The following is a 15,101-nucleotide window of genomic DNA, read 5'->3' as shown; positions in this document are numbered from 1 at the left end:
CCATAGGTGTGCTCACATAAGCTCCCAGCATCCAACAATCTAACAGGCTTCATTATAATCCCTCCTGAGAAAGTCTTAGATAGCTGCTGGGAGACAGCGCTGGGCAGATTGCGCACTATGTTGAAAATGTGCGACTGACGTTATTGTTGGTAATGCCACTTCAAACGAAGACACATGTTTCCATCTCCTGCATATCTCCTCCATCTGTAACATTTGCAAGGCATCATCGTTTTTATTCCATCAGGTGAAATTTCCCTTTTCTCTGGACAGGCGATAAGGTCAGCTCTGGCTCGTGTGTCGCTCCCGCTCCTGATGTGGCACTGTTTCATGCCGTTTCTTCCTCTGTCTGACGATTCATATCCATTTGCCACTCCAGAAAGGTCATTTTCCGGTCTAACAGCAAAATTGCTTTACCGACGGCCATTCCCGAACTCTTAACAATGTTTCCCAGGATTTAGTACTATCTGCGGGGACGCCGTAAACTTCAATTTGCCTGATGGATATGTGCATCAGAAGCCTCAGAGTTGGAATTTCAGGGTTCGAGGGCGACACTGAGATGGGACCTGCCTGTACCGTGCTCATTTCGACTCTATTATGTCTGATGAGTGAGATGCAGAAAGTCCTAAAAGCCAGTAACAGTGTCTCGCTGCATGAAAAAAAACAAAAAAAAACTATGTGCTCTTCTAGTCCAGGCTGCATTTAGATGCTTACGTGAGTGTTCGTCTCTGTATCTGGACAGAGGTTGCATCTTAAACTTTAGTTTTCTGCTATGATTTAGTTTATTAAACTGTAGGGTTATGTTGTGATTTACGCTATGTTAGCATTCAGAACTGTCCAGCTATCAACATTTTCTTGCCCCTGAAGGCAGGTGGAGGAAAGCTAGTAGTGTTGAACCAACACCAGATGTATGCAACAGATGTATGCAGATGTATGTGGTTGATGAATAGATGTAGTTTATTAGATGTTTTCTCAAACCAGCAACATTTCAGCTCATATAGAAAAGAAACTGCTCTGTTCCATTCCTGTCTAGAATGTATAAAACCGTGTGCACACAGGTCCTGAGGGTCTGGGCTTCAGCATCACCTCTCGAGACGTCCCCATTGGTGGCTCGCTACCCATCTATGTAAAAAACATTCTGCCTCGTGGAGCTGCAATCCAAGATGGTCGCCTCAAGGCGGGAGACCGTCTGCTAGAGGTGAGAGTGACAAAATGCTAATTTTACTGAATCGCAAAACAGAACAGCTTCCTATGAGTGTAGCTTGAATAACAATTAAAACAATTCATCCAGTGCCTACATTCAAATCGATTAAACCTCAGATTTCTCCATCTCAACTTTGCTCTATTGTTTTTCAGCATCTTTTTTTTCACCTATTCTTTAGCAAATATGAGAGAAGGTGTTCCTCTACCCTCTAGACTATAATCACTTATGCTGACAAATGCACGTCTTCTCCATAATGCACTATTATTGCACCCTCCCACTGAGTATTTGTGTGTGTATGAGCAGACAGTGTTCTACACTGTTTAAATGTGATGTCATTGGCTCTCCCCAGAGACAACTCTTGGTGGACAGGCTGATTTACAATGGCACCCAATCAACAATGGCCAATTCATTTTTAAAATGGAAGCGCCGCAGCACCTGCACTTGGCTGTGCCAGATGTCACTTCCTATAAGGCCTAAATGGAGCTGCATTCACCAGCCCGGCCCTTAAAAAACAAAGCCTGGTTCCTTTATGGACCCTGGACACTGAAATGAGTCATTCCTCCCAGAGGAGTTTTATCCCCGTTCACCTCTCTCCGTATGTTGCCACACAAAGACGGATGGCGTGCAATCATCTTTTTGTCAACAGTGCAGGCTCATTCACATGTAAATGAAACAGGTTGTAATACCCTCGCCATTTCCTCTTTCTGCTCGGGTTGCACCGATTGCAGCTGGCTTCATTGGTCCAAACCAGATGAATACGAGTACGATTTGTTGGTGAAAGTGTTTTTGCTTTCAGCTCATGATAATTTTATCATTTAAAACATGTGTGATGTGTATTCTTTACTATTATATCTATGTCTTTGGAGTACACATGTATCTTTTTAGGTTTTAAACAGAAAAATGTTGATTATTTATGTTTGTGTGTGTGTGTGTGTGCAGGTGAATGGGGTGGACCTGAATGGTAAAACTCAGGAGGAGGTGGTGGCTCTCCTTCGCTCTACACCGATGGGTGGCATAGTCAGCCTGCTTATCCTTCGCCAGGAGAACTCTTTTTTGCCCCGAGAGGTGGTGAGTAACTTACAAATGCAGGCATATACACTTTTATCCAGACTAGGACCAGAGGTAGTGTTTGGCTCTTAGATACATCTACTAAAACGTATAACACACCCAACAACAATCCCACAAAACGTTAGGGATACCAGCTACTCTCCACACACCTTACAAATAGCATCCCACATGGACTCACTCTCTTTTCTTCCTGTCTCTCTACTTTGACTCCTCGCCCTTAAAATCAACAGTGCAGTTTGGTTAAAGTTTGCACGTAAACATGTCTCCACTGCGGTCCACACACACACATGCACACACACACTTTCCCTTTGCCCACTGTGTGTGACCTGGGACCAAGGGACTTACCGCCAATGCTATGTTGTTAATGTAATTGAGGAGCTAGGTCTGCTGCTGTCTGTGTTTTATCAGTGAAAACACTATTACTGCAGGTCTTCCCGACTCCACTCTGCCATTAGCAGCCAGGTCCCCTCAGGATTTGACAAGAGATACGGACCAGGAGGCTTTTTTTTTCTCTTCTTCTAAGAAATGACATTAGCAGAAAGGACAGTCATAAGGTGGGGTACAGACATACATATATTTTGCTTTTTATTAGCTATGTCTATCGCTTAAAATGGATACTGATATTTTGCCAGCCAGACAATCACTCGCTCTCACACACAGACCAAGAGTGAGGACGTAACTAGATACTCACTACATTGTGGAGCTGAATCGTAAACTTATCGTAATGCACTTGGCAGGTCCAATAATCTGGTAAATTTTGCATATTTTTTATTTTGCATTGCATTATAATAGGTTTCAGAGACCACACTGGGCCAATTTAATATCTATAGGTTAAAGTAACATGGATCACATGATTACTCATTTCACAATTAGAAAGCACTTGTTGACGCTTCCTTATATGGGCTAAATACAGATAAGACTTTCCCAATTAAAATGAACTAAAATGTTAATTTAGTTTATTTTCTGATTATTAATGCTTGAAGAAACTAATTTATTACCTTGTAGAGTACATTTCCCCAATTTGTGTTGAATTCACGCAGCATTTTATTCAAATAAATGCAGTTGCGGTCAGGGTGCAGGATTAAAGATATTGGGTCAGAACTGCTGTGTTTCTACCCAGTGCTTTAGATTCTATTCATTTGTCAGGAATCTTTAATCCCACAGGACACAGTTTTCCTTTTATTTCTTATTGAATATAACTTGTTGTGACACACAATGGCATCGTTCTTTGGAGTGTCTCCAAAATCCAGAGCAAGTGATTGATGTAATTTAGAACGCACACAGGCGCTTGTCAGCAGTGCACACACACTCTGCGAAATGAAATGCACTCTCCTGTCATTTTGGAGTGTGACGTGCCCTTTCGCAGCTGTGTCCAGTGTCCAGGTGTGACGTTCAGACGTTCAGACTCATCATGTGGGCCTGATCTTGATCATGTGTGTTGTGATTAGAAATGCCAGTCATTTCTCAGAACCTCTTTATCTGTCGTGCTTCAGGGAAATGGGGCGGAGGCACATGTTGTCCTTTGTATTCTTATTCTCATAATAAGATCTCATAATGAAAAAGACTGGAGACCATAGAGAGACCATTATATATGCAGGTACGCTTGAACACAGTCAGGTACATCTAGATTATCAGACCTACACTTTGTTTTATACTTTTGAAGGCTTGCTTAAGATCAAAGTAAAACCGAAATGGAGAAGTTGGGGGAAAAAGAGACAATTTTTTACTTCTCATCACATTAACATTCAGAAGACCCCTCCCTCCTGCCTTCGACATGCAGCCGAGCATTAAAGGATCTCAATAATCCATACAAGTATTTTCATAAAAATCTGATTAAAGAAAACACACACACACATACATACATATACTGGAGCCCAGACAGGAGGAGGTGGATTAGGGTGGTACTGGTGGGCTTAGTTATTAGCGCATCATAAGGTCCTCATTCTGATGGAGCAAAAGTCCTAAATCAAAAGTCGACTGACGGCGAACATTATCCCGTTGCTGGATGGCATTTCAAAGCCTAGTTACAGTCAGATAAATCAGCTCACAGAGGGAGAGAGAAAGAGATGGCCGCTCTTTCGTTCTCTTCGCCGACGTTTGCCTTGTGATGTTTAATGTCAGCTGTGAAATTAGCTCCATGTCTCCGTAACTGCAGTGTCGGTGGAGTGTTATTGTCAGAACTTTCATCCGACTTGTCAAATCAAGTTTTTCTATGGGGCACACTTGCTTTTGGGGCCGAGGCAACACGGAAATGTTGAAACGGTGATGTTACAAGCCTGTGCAAAAATTATTTTTCTTTCTTTCTCTTTAAAAATGCATTAAACATGCGCTAAAATGTTTACACACAGAGCAGGAATCGGGCAGAGCTGTGGGTAACAGTGCAGTACTGCTAATCCTCAGAAGTGAGAGGTTCCTGCGCAGCGAGCTCTCCGGGGACCGACAGACATTTCCAAAGAGCACGCAGACGTACAGCCGGGGCCGGCGGAGCGGCTTATTGACCGCTAACCTTTACCCAACGCCGCACGCTTGAATCCAGAGAGGGACGAGGGGGGAGAAAAATTAGCTTTGATGCTACCGGCCCTGCCTTCCCCCCTTTGGAGAGAGGGTGAAGGAAATAAAAGAAAAAGACGTGTCTGAGGGTTCAGTGAACTTGAGAAGATATTGAAGCATTCGGATCAATGAAGCTGCGTCCTTGGAGAGCCTGCCTTGGCGCGGAGAGACGGACTGGTTTAGCTCAAGGCGGTGAGCATGCGTGACTGAGGAACAAAGGTCCCAGTGCCTACCCCTTTCATTGGAATGAAGGTCAGAATGGTCAAGGCATCCCTGCACTGACAGACCAAGTATTAATTGCTTAGGGAATAATCTCAGATTATTGTTGTACAAGATTTTGGCATACCTTTCCCCTCCCATTGGAGGCCATACACTTAACTCACTGGACTCTGGGGGTGTCAGGCTCATGCGGTGGTCTAACCCCTCTAGATCACGTGTCCCCTTGTCCTCCCGGGTACTTATCCTGCACAAGTTTGGTTTTGTCCTTATTTATCACACTTTACTTGTTTCCACACAGGTCTTGAGTTGAATCAGATGGAACCATCTAAGGTGGTCCTGGAGGACCCTGAACAGCATTAATGACCCCTGCTCTAGAGTTCTGTATATATTTTACCTGCCTAAAATTCACTGTTGTAATAAGTGATGTATATGATTATGTTTATGATTATAGCATCATGATCAGCAGTAGGTATTGGCTTTATATTAATGATAGAAAAGTTTGACACTTCACCTGATTCAGCAAAGAATGGATTTTACATTATTCAAATGGTTCTTTGGAAGAATAAGGGATGATTTAGGAAAAGTATTAGATGGATCATTGGTATTTTTTTAAATAGAAGCTACATATTAGATGGGCTGATAGAGTCTAAGACATAAGATAAAAATCAACCATCAGTTGAAGAAAAAGAAATCATAAAAACATAGAAAGAAGTGACGTTTAAGAGGCATACAATCGGCACTTGATGGAATCCTACTTTTGGTGAAATACACACACACAGAGGGTGAGCTGTGAATTATTCATGTCTACCAATGAAATTACCATCTATACTCACATTCAGGCTGGTACAAATTTTGACAGCAAAAACAGCACACACATCACATCTTAACACACAACCCTCCCTTTCAAACAAACCGAAAACTGACCAGACCACACCCTTCACCCTCTCCTTCACCCTTAGTCAGTCTGAAGCCTAAATTCTGGTGTAAACGGGGAGTTTAGGTGAGCAAATTATCTCCAGCAAAAACCATAATGGTGCTGATGCGAGCTGACAACTCCTGACCCTTCACTTGTTGAGCTCCATTTGTGCTGACAACACAGTGTTGTTGCCTGTGAGGGTTTACCTCAACAATCTACTGCCAGCCAAAGGCTGAACACTCCTTGCTATATGGAAGGATGGTTATGGCCCTGGGATGTCTTTATTTTTCTTGGGAAATGTCAATAGCCGTCTAGGTGCACTTCCATTGAGCTTGTTACTACAGGCTGAGGCCAACCAGCTGAAAATGCCTGTTCATTGTCAACTGCTATTACTAATGCAACTGCAGGCCAGTTGTGTTAATTTTGTTACTTGGCACCGAACTTAAGTGACATCGAATGTATCTTTCTCTACCTCCCTGCTCCAGAAGCCCCACCAAACTTTCTTTCTTTTTGACAGTTCTCATAACGCCCATCACTTCTGCACAGTGAAGAGAGGAGCAATTACCCAGTGCATTAAATTCCCCTTTATGATTACATCGGACTTGTCACAGATCCATTAAGACTTGAATATGCCAAGATTTCAGCAAAAAAAATCTTAATTGTGCAATTAATGTGAGGCATCGCTTTGCCTCTGACAGCTAGATTTATGGGTCCTGTCGTGAGAGGCAGCTAATGAATGTGTGACAGCTGCTGGCGATGGTGTCCGGCTAACAGGCCCAGCCCAGAACTGCAGGCCAGCCACAGTCCAAGTCTTCATGTCCTTAAGTAATTGAGCTCTTAGATGACCCCTTCCTCTGGTGTTGTCTTTCTTTCAGTGCAGTAACATCACCCTCTAGCCAATAAAACCTGATTGCTGCTTATTTGTTTTCCTTTCCAAAATGGCGCCATTGTCGTTTTATTCTTATTTTTTAACCATGCTCATCATCAAACATTGCCATCTCTTTTTTACACCCTGGTTCTTCTGGGATAGCTCTTTGTTTCTGTGTTCTCTCCTTTCCATGGCACTTCATGTCTGTGATAACAGAGGCTGCATGCAAAAATGCCATATTCATCTGCAGGCTTCTGTTTCGGTGATGGGGACTAGGCCAGGAAAAGTGGGGCAATGTCAAGAATGTGAGAAGAGCCACAAGGCAGACGTCCCTTTGACTGTTTCCATGGCAACAGCCCACAAGTGTTGCATGGTGTTGCCCTGGGGCTCTTACCTGCATTTGATTAGTCACAGATTTATCCCCACCTCTTTTGAGCTAAAAAATGGGAATATTTTCACCTCTGCACACGCACCCTTATGAAAACACAGTTATAGCTGTGTTATTATTTGTCTGTGGTACAGCACACACCTGTTCGAAGTGAAGTGGGATGCATGACAACAGATGATTCTGGCCAGACAGGAAACATTTGCTTTTTTAAAGCAAAAGATGATGTACTGCAATGGTGACAAGGCATGCATCCCGTGACCTGGGGCATTGCTCACGTCTCTGCCTGGTTTTAAGATAATTAGCTGTCTGTCGAGAGTAATGCGCGCAGAGCCTCTGCTTACTGTAATGATGAGGTAATGTACTGCAACTTAGTAAAAAACAAGAAGAAAGAAAGAATGATGGGCATTCATTTTGTCTCTGTAGTGTCTGAAGTTCAATTGCAGGGTCTTGCCAGACAGGTTCTATTCTCAACCTTTTAACTTTTTGACTGCGAATAAATTATCACACACGCCATGTTATCTCACTTTGATTAAACGTACAGGATAGTGGTGCTTTTTTAATACTTATACTTTTTTTCCTACAGAATTCTTGAAAAAAAGGAAGCAAGACATTGCTTTAGTTCATTTGTATTGCATCATGGGCAAAAAGAATGCCACAGAGTACATCAAACTTTCACAGCTAATGTATTGTTATAAAAGAGCTGTGGGAGTCATTAATTGTAACCAACTACTAAATTGACTTTAATTTTCATTCACTAATTACAGGTTCAGTCCCCAATAAGTCTTGTAGGGTTCATCCCTTAATATTCAAATTACCTGTTTGGCAGGTCCAGGCACACATTACATGCCTTTATTAAGTTTAACTACTTTGTTACTGTAATCAATGAATAATAAAGATCAGCTTTCTATGATGCCAATTGACCACTAGACTGCTGCTGCCCTGATTATTTGGCCCTGATTTAATGATTATGTAGTGGTTATGAACACTATAATGTGGTTTTTATAAAGGCAAATCTTTTATTTAGGGGGTTGTGCCACTGTTATGTGCTGCCGGTTTTGAAAAGACATTCTGCAATTCCTGCTGTTCCCTCTGTGGCACACCAAGAGGTCAGGGTGCCTTGCAGCAGGTTGAGTGCCATCCATTTCCTGTGCTGCCCGTCTCCTAATGGCACCATGCCTGGCACTCCCGCTGGCTAAATTACTGCACCCGAGATGTTTAAGTTCAATTGCCCGTTTGAAGCCGTCCTGTAATGGGCTCCTTGTTTGGTCCCACTTTTCTCTTCCCACCCATGATGAACATCTTTATTGTTTCCAGGGGCTGTTATGCTGCTGTTTAAAACATGCAAGGCAATATGGCAAAAAAAAATGAAAAAACACTGCGCTATCTTCACCCAACTCCACACGCTTGTAATTAAACCCAATGTTGCCAAGTGCAGGAGAAGAACAATGGTGCTCCCCTTAACGACTTTCCAACATTTTGTCTGGAGCTGCCATCTGTTTTCATTTAGTCCTTTTAGCAGCTGTTAGGGTAATCACCCACCCTTTAAATGTGAGTGGGTTTGTGTGACATTTGTGGTGTCGAACTGTTCTATCATGTACTGATAATCAGATTTTTTATTTTCGGTTTGCTGTATTCGTTCTCGTTGTTAGACTGTGCACCTTACATCAGCTGCTTTGCACCTTTTCAACACTGGCCTTTTGTTTGTCAGGCAAGGGCAGCCATGATCACTTCTTGTGGTCTATTGCGGTTAGTGTTGCTAATGTAACAGCCCCAGTTTACATGCAGGAGGTCAAGGTGATGCGATTTGCAGTCTGGGCACTGAAAGTGCACCTCTAGAAATAAGTGGGAGGATGGCCATTGTACATTCGTTTATTAATTACACTGCACTACAGTTCTGTAGATTTTACATTTTCATGCATTCATAGTAATTGCCTATTGTCATTGTAATAAGCAACGACTGTCACTATTTGGCAATTAATACTTACCCGATTAAACAGTTTCAATTGTAACGTTTTGGGGGTGCAACTCCAATGATTTCTGCTTCATTAACCTTGGTGGAATTAAATTGACAGCCGTGGGCAGTGTTTAAAACACCTCAACATGCAGCATTTCCATAATGGAAAACCCACATCAGTTAATGTCTGTACTGGACATAGGCCTTGAAATGCAAAATAAATCAAATCTGGACGCCTTTTTTGCTTTGGTACTGAGTGCCTCCAGAAGAAGAGCTGAACGGACATCAAACTGCACCCATTGCTATTTCTGTGCTATGAACAACATCAAATAATTGACAACAATACTGGAAATGGCCAAACAAATAATTTCAATATATCAAAATGTCTTCTGAAGGTGATGTTTTTGTTATGGTAATGTTTGTGAAGTCATACCACATTTCAAACAAATACATATTTGTCTTAGCTCATTGGTTTATGTTAATCTATGTCACTTCATCTGCTCCTTTGAAAGTTTCTTTCTATTTACCCCAAAAATCCAATTGTGGAAACCCTAGTGAGAAGGTAGGAATCGGGTCTCTGCACGGCAGTCTCATTATTCGAGGTGACTGGCTCCATTTATTGGCTCCTGTGGCGTGTCGGTGGCTACGTGTGGGACACAACGTGTCAATGAGCTCTTCCTCCCTAAGTCTGGAGTGCACATCGCTGCGTCTTCGGGTTTAGTTGCATGCAGAAGAGAGTGACAGCTGTTGCCTCAGTCACCAGAATCATTAATATGCAGCTTTTATCTAGAGAAAAAAAGAAACATTGAGTCTGGGGAAGAGAAATAAATAAAAAAATCTGTTACTATACTTATCATGCGCAGGACCACTTTGCAATTACATCCTTGAGTGATTTCTTTTAGGCTTTTAAATTCATTTCCAGTGACCTTTTATGTCACCGAATTCGGGCATGTGTGGTAAAAGTTACGAAACTGTTCTAGGCATCAGAGTGCAGAATGAGAGGAAGGTATTGAGGGAGAGGGAGGTGTTGTGGAGGTTATTTCTTTTCTTATTTTTCTGTCAAGCCACCACCCTTACCATCTGAAGGTAACATGTACTGTGGTAAGAATTAAAGCACAACTGTGTCTCACCATGGAGAGTATACAATTCTGCAGGATTTAGGTTCAATGCTAATCACTCCTGTAGCACTCAGAGTTTCTTTAATACCTGTAGGATGGTATATTGCGAGAAACAAGGGCTTCAATAATTCAAACTCTCCCATATGATGAACATGGCATGTCCTGTCTAATTGAGTGAATGTATTACTTGAGCACATGATGTTCTTTGACAGACTGAGAGGTAATGGGGGAGCCTTTGAGACATTAATAAGGTACCAGGTTGATGATAAGTCTGCCTTAATGAATCGAGTAATAATTAAGTGCTGATGAAAACTACACATTCGTCCTGCCACATTACAATATAATTTTAGTGTCTGATTCTGTCAAACACTTTTTATAATAGTTCATGGTCTTAAGTCTTAAACCCCTTCAGCCCCTCCTCTGTTCCAAAATAGGCAACATATTTGTAGTAAACGGTTTTGTAGTACACATGGTTCCATTTTTGGGCCATTATATTTTCCCTTAATTTTTTTTTTCTAATTGGTACAGATATTTAAGAACGTGAATTTTAATGTTGCGGAGATGATACACAATTTCACTTTTGTAGGTTTTGATTAGAGTCTATGCTAATGGAGTTCTACTAATGCTAATTACATATATATGGATAAATTCCATCTTATGATGAAGGTCACATGTGTGGTTGATATGCACAACATTATTTATTATTTATGCTAATGACTTTACTGTTACACAGAAAAGCTTGTGTTGAATTATAATTTATTTATTTATTTATTTTATCTCAGGGACAAATGCACACAAACCAGAGATGATTACTTCTTTTGGGTGGACATGTTAGTCCTCCTCACCTTTTTGTATTCCGGGAAAATGGCTTTTTGGAGGAGAACTCTTTTGTTGTCTTCCCAAGGACAAAAAACATGGAAGTTTAGTGCCAATTATGACATATTTAATTTTTATGTCTAGTTTATCATGGCCCTTGAACAGCTGTGCTAAAAGCTTCCCCTGGGATGCAACTGAAATTTTTGCCCCATTTTAAATGAAAAGCATTCATTAATAGTAAAGACCCTGCTTTTGGTTGATGCGGTGGGTAATTTATCCAAAAAAAGAGTCCTGAGTGTTTTGGAGAGTCATATTTCTGGGTTGCCATGGGCACATTGGCGAAAAGAGCGCATCTGTCAAAACAGACCAAAACTCTTGACAATAGCCCAAATGATGTCTTTCAAATAAAAAAAATACAATTTTTTCTCTCTTTCCCTCTGTATTTTGCTCTTTTTCTCTACCCCTTTACCTACCACCTGGTCCTAGCTTTGCCATGGTGATGACTTTGAAAAGCTGCAATTCTTGAACATGGGAAGTAGGCAATGAACCTTTTTATTTTTTTTAGATCCACTGTCACTGTTTTGTTTGTGTGTATCACTGTAGTGGTTTTCATTAGCTTGATCGGGAACTTTGTGGGGTCTTTTTTGGGGGGAAAATATCCAAATAGGCTGCCCAGGTGCTTCTTTGCCATATCTGACTGTTTGATCTGTTTCATATTCACCAGAACACACACACACGATTAGGATGCATGGGCAATGGAGGCTTTCTCCAGAATGATTTTCATATTCATATTTCATATTCAAGCCCAGCTGTCCTGTCCATCAAAGCTTCTCCCAACATCATTACCCTTTTTATTTCCAATGCAGATAAAGCGTCCTTCCATTGTGTTTATCTGCTCCTGTTTCTCTGCAGATCAGAGGGGAGAAAAATATCTCTTTTTTTTTTTTAAGTGCCGTTATTGAAGCTTGATTTGCAAGACGTCGGTTTTTGAACATTTCTTCTCCAATAAACAAAAAGCAAGCTGGGAAGTAATGGCCACTCTGACACCTGTCTGATTGAATGTGTTTCATTCACGCTTATTGTAATCAAGTTTGAAAAGCAGTGCCACGAAGCTTGCTCCTCTGTGTGTGTGTGTGTGTGTGTGTGTGTGCGCACCAGCCACAAAGACCTGGGAACGGTGCCGTTTCTGACATTCATCAAGCCTCAAAATGGTATTGTTGTAGCACCAGGAAACAGAAAACACAGCTGATTTTTTTAGATGGCAAAATTGCCACCTGTGCTCATCAGAGTTCATCTTCTGCTAACAAATGTTTGCCAAACTATGATTTTAAAAGGTGGGTGATGGTTCTCACGTCCCTCTGATGAGCTCTTTGTCTCTCTCTATCTGTGTTCCTATAGAAGCCGGGAGAAGAAGACTTCGTCTTAACCCCCGACGGTACTCGCGAGTTCCTAACCTTTGAGATCCCGCTGAATGACTCTGGGTCTGCTGGACTCGGGGTCAGTGTCAAGGGCAACCGCTCAAAAGATAACCACGCTGACCTGGGCATCTTTGTCAAGTCCATCATTAATGGAGGGGCTGCCTGCAAGGCAAGATCACACAATGAATCTTCACCACTGCCTTGAATCAGCAGTTTCTCTCTCTTTTTTTTCCAAATAGACACAGACTTATATATTATTTAAAAACATACATATTACATGACCATTCCTAGGTTCCTTGAGTCCAGAATCTTCACATCATGTTTTTCCTTTAGTCTTTGGTCTTACCAATAATTCAAAGCAAATTGGGGACAGGCTTTTATTTGGTCCTCTTTTGATAATCACATGCATCTTTGGATATACATTACCACCTCTACCTTCATAGCTATCATCTCCTTAGAAGATGATGCAGTTTCCATGGTTACAGGGGATAAAATTCCCCCACATGTGTTGAGACCGTGGCCTTTAGACTCTACTGCAGTTACGTGACGCTCCACTCTTCTAATATTTATGCTCTCTCAGTTATAAGAAAAAAAAATGAATAAAGGCTTCTAGCACCGCGTAACCTGTTCAAACATTTACTTCAGCTGAAAAATAGAGAGGTGATGCTTGTGTACATATATAAAACCAGATTGGATTTGCTGAACTCAAATATGGGTGCGTATTGCAAGCAAACCACCAAACTATTTGCAAATCACAATGTCCTATTAAGTTCAAATTTAGCCTGGCAGCAAAAAATGAACTTGGGTGTGTGTTTGTATATGTGTGTGTAGGATGGACGGCTTCAAGTGAACGACCAGTTGATTGCCGTCAATGGAGAATCACTGTTGGGCAAGACTAATCAAGAAGCCATGGAAACGCTGCGAAAGTCCATGTCTGTCGAAGGCAACAAGCGCGGGATGATTCAGCTCATTGTGGCCAGGAGGATCACTGGGAAAAACCAGGTAACAAGACAGCAAAAGACAGATCTTTACTGAATGCCATTGATTTATAGGCAAGTTGAATGTAACATGCAAGCCTTAACTATCACATAAGACCTACAAATTAATAACAAATCAAGTAAAATAATTTAGGCCTTGACAAAATAATGCCCAAAAGTACTTCAACAATGTTTTTTTTCTCTCCATATTGCCTTTGACTATGGGCTGGAAACAAGTAAAAAGCAAGATGAATAAGAATAATGCATTTAATAATTTCCATGCATAGGAGGAATTTATTTTGACCTTTTCTTCTTCTTTCTTTGTAAATGGGCTCTTTAACAGTATGCCTAGAAAAAGAAAATAACACGTTGCTTTGAGCACTACTTTCAACTTTTCCTTGTTCTTATTCTATCATTAGAAGGAACAGGATGTCCACTTGAGCCCCCATGCAGACAGAAGTGTTTTTTAAAGGAATTAAAAAATGACAGTGCTGCATGGCAAGAGAAAATACAGTAATAATAATAAATAATGCACATTTCTCCTTATGGTTGGAATACACAACGATTGCATTCAATCGTATCCTTCTTGAATGAAAACAGTATAATTATATTTCATCAATGAATTACATTTTCATTTAGATGTTGTGTCTTGGCAGCATGAACCAAAGCTCTGACACATCTTGTTTTTGGGGTTCACATTAGGTGCACATTAAGTCTTCACACTTCGCTCACATATCTCTCTCAGATATCCACAATTACATCCTAAAGATCCGGCCTCAGATTAATTCAAGCTATAAACACAAATGCAAATAGTTTCATTTATTCAAATGTAAATGGGGTCTAAAGGAGGGTTTTTAATGTGTTTTTCATGCATATTAGCAGATTAAATGTTAAATTGGTCAGTCGTCAATAAGAAAAATCTTCAGTTCAGTCTGCATGTAAACTGACTCACAGTAGACTGGTCTTCACCCCCATGAGAAAAATAGCAAGTGGGAAAGAATTGAATTAAGGCATCTCTCAGTGGTTTAAGGTATCACTCTCATCTTTCAGACTGGATTGGATTTCCTTCCTCAATGTCCCACGTTGAGCCCAACTATCACCTTATTATAAAAGGAAGGATAAACTAAATGGTCCAATTGATAGACAAGAGACCACCTCAGAAAGATGACCAATAGGAAGTTTGCATTTCAGAAAAAGAAAAAAGAAAAGAGAAAAAATAAATAAAGTGAGTTGTTATCAGTTGATAGCAGAGGTGAAAGAGATCGAAAGCAATTCAGCCTCTGAAATGTCCCTCACAGATTCAGAGCTGATAAGACTGGCTTATGAAATATCAACCTTTTTTCTCTCCATTGCTTTCAATCATCTCCATATGTTGTAGTCTTTTTATTCTTTATTTCCTTAAAATTTTAATATATTTGGGACCATAACAGTAATTTAATATTTATCTCAGATGTATGTTTATTAAAATTTGCACAGACTTCAAATTGTTGAAAGCAGATGGTATGTAGTGAGAGATGAAACTGGACTGAATCCTGATAGTGGAAATGATGTGCAGTTTAAGCAGCCAACACCTTTCCAGATGTGTCTGTGTGTGTACATTAATTATTT

At 40.8% G+C, this 15,101-nt stretch overlaps 1 protein-coding gene across 2 annotated transcripts in view; it reads left to right on the top strand.

The window, feature by feature from the left end:
• The window catches only part of pard3aa (par-3 family cell polarity regulator alpha, a), a 333,882-nt gene that overhangs the window by 163,820 nt on the left and 154,961 nt on the right, over positions 1-15,101 (top strand). For both annotated transcript variants that reach the window (XM_028959719.1, XM_028959710.1), the window contains exons 10-13: positions 1,056-1,195; positions 2,141-2,269; positions 12,497-12,685; positions 13,348-13,518. In XM_028959719.1, coding sequence (XP_028815552.1) covers positions 1,056-1,195; positions 2,141-2,269; positions 12,497-12,685; positions 13,348-13,518 — 629 coding nt within the window. The remainder of the gene's footprint in view (positions 1-1,055; positions 1,196-2,140; positions 2,270-12,496; positions 12,686-13,347; positions 13,519-15,101) is intronic.

This window comes from Denticeps clupeoides, chromosome 2 (genome assembly GCF_900700375.1).
Source record: "Denticeps clupeoides chromosome 2, fDenClu1.1, whole genome shotgun sequence".
Taxonomy (NCBI): domain Eukaryota; kingdom Metazoa; phylum Chordata; class Actinopteri; order Clupeiformes; family Denticipitidae; genus Denticeps; species Denticeps clupeoides.
Note: the sequence above shows the minus strand (reverse complement) of the source record. Positions and strands in the feature narration are given on the sequence as shown.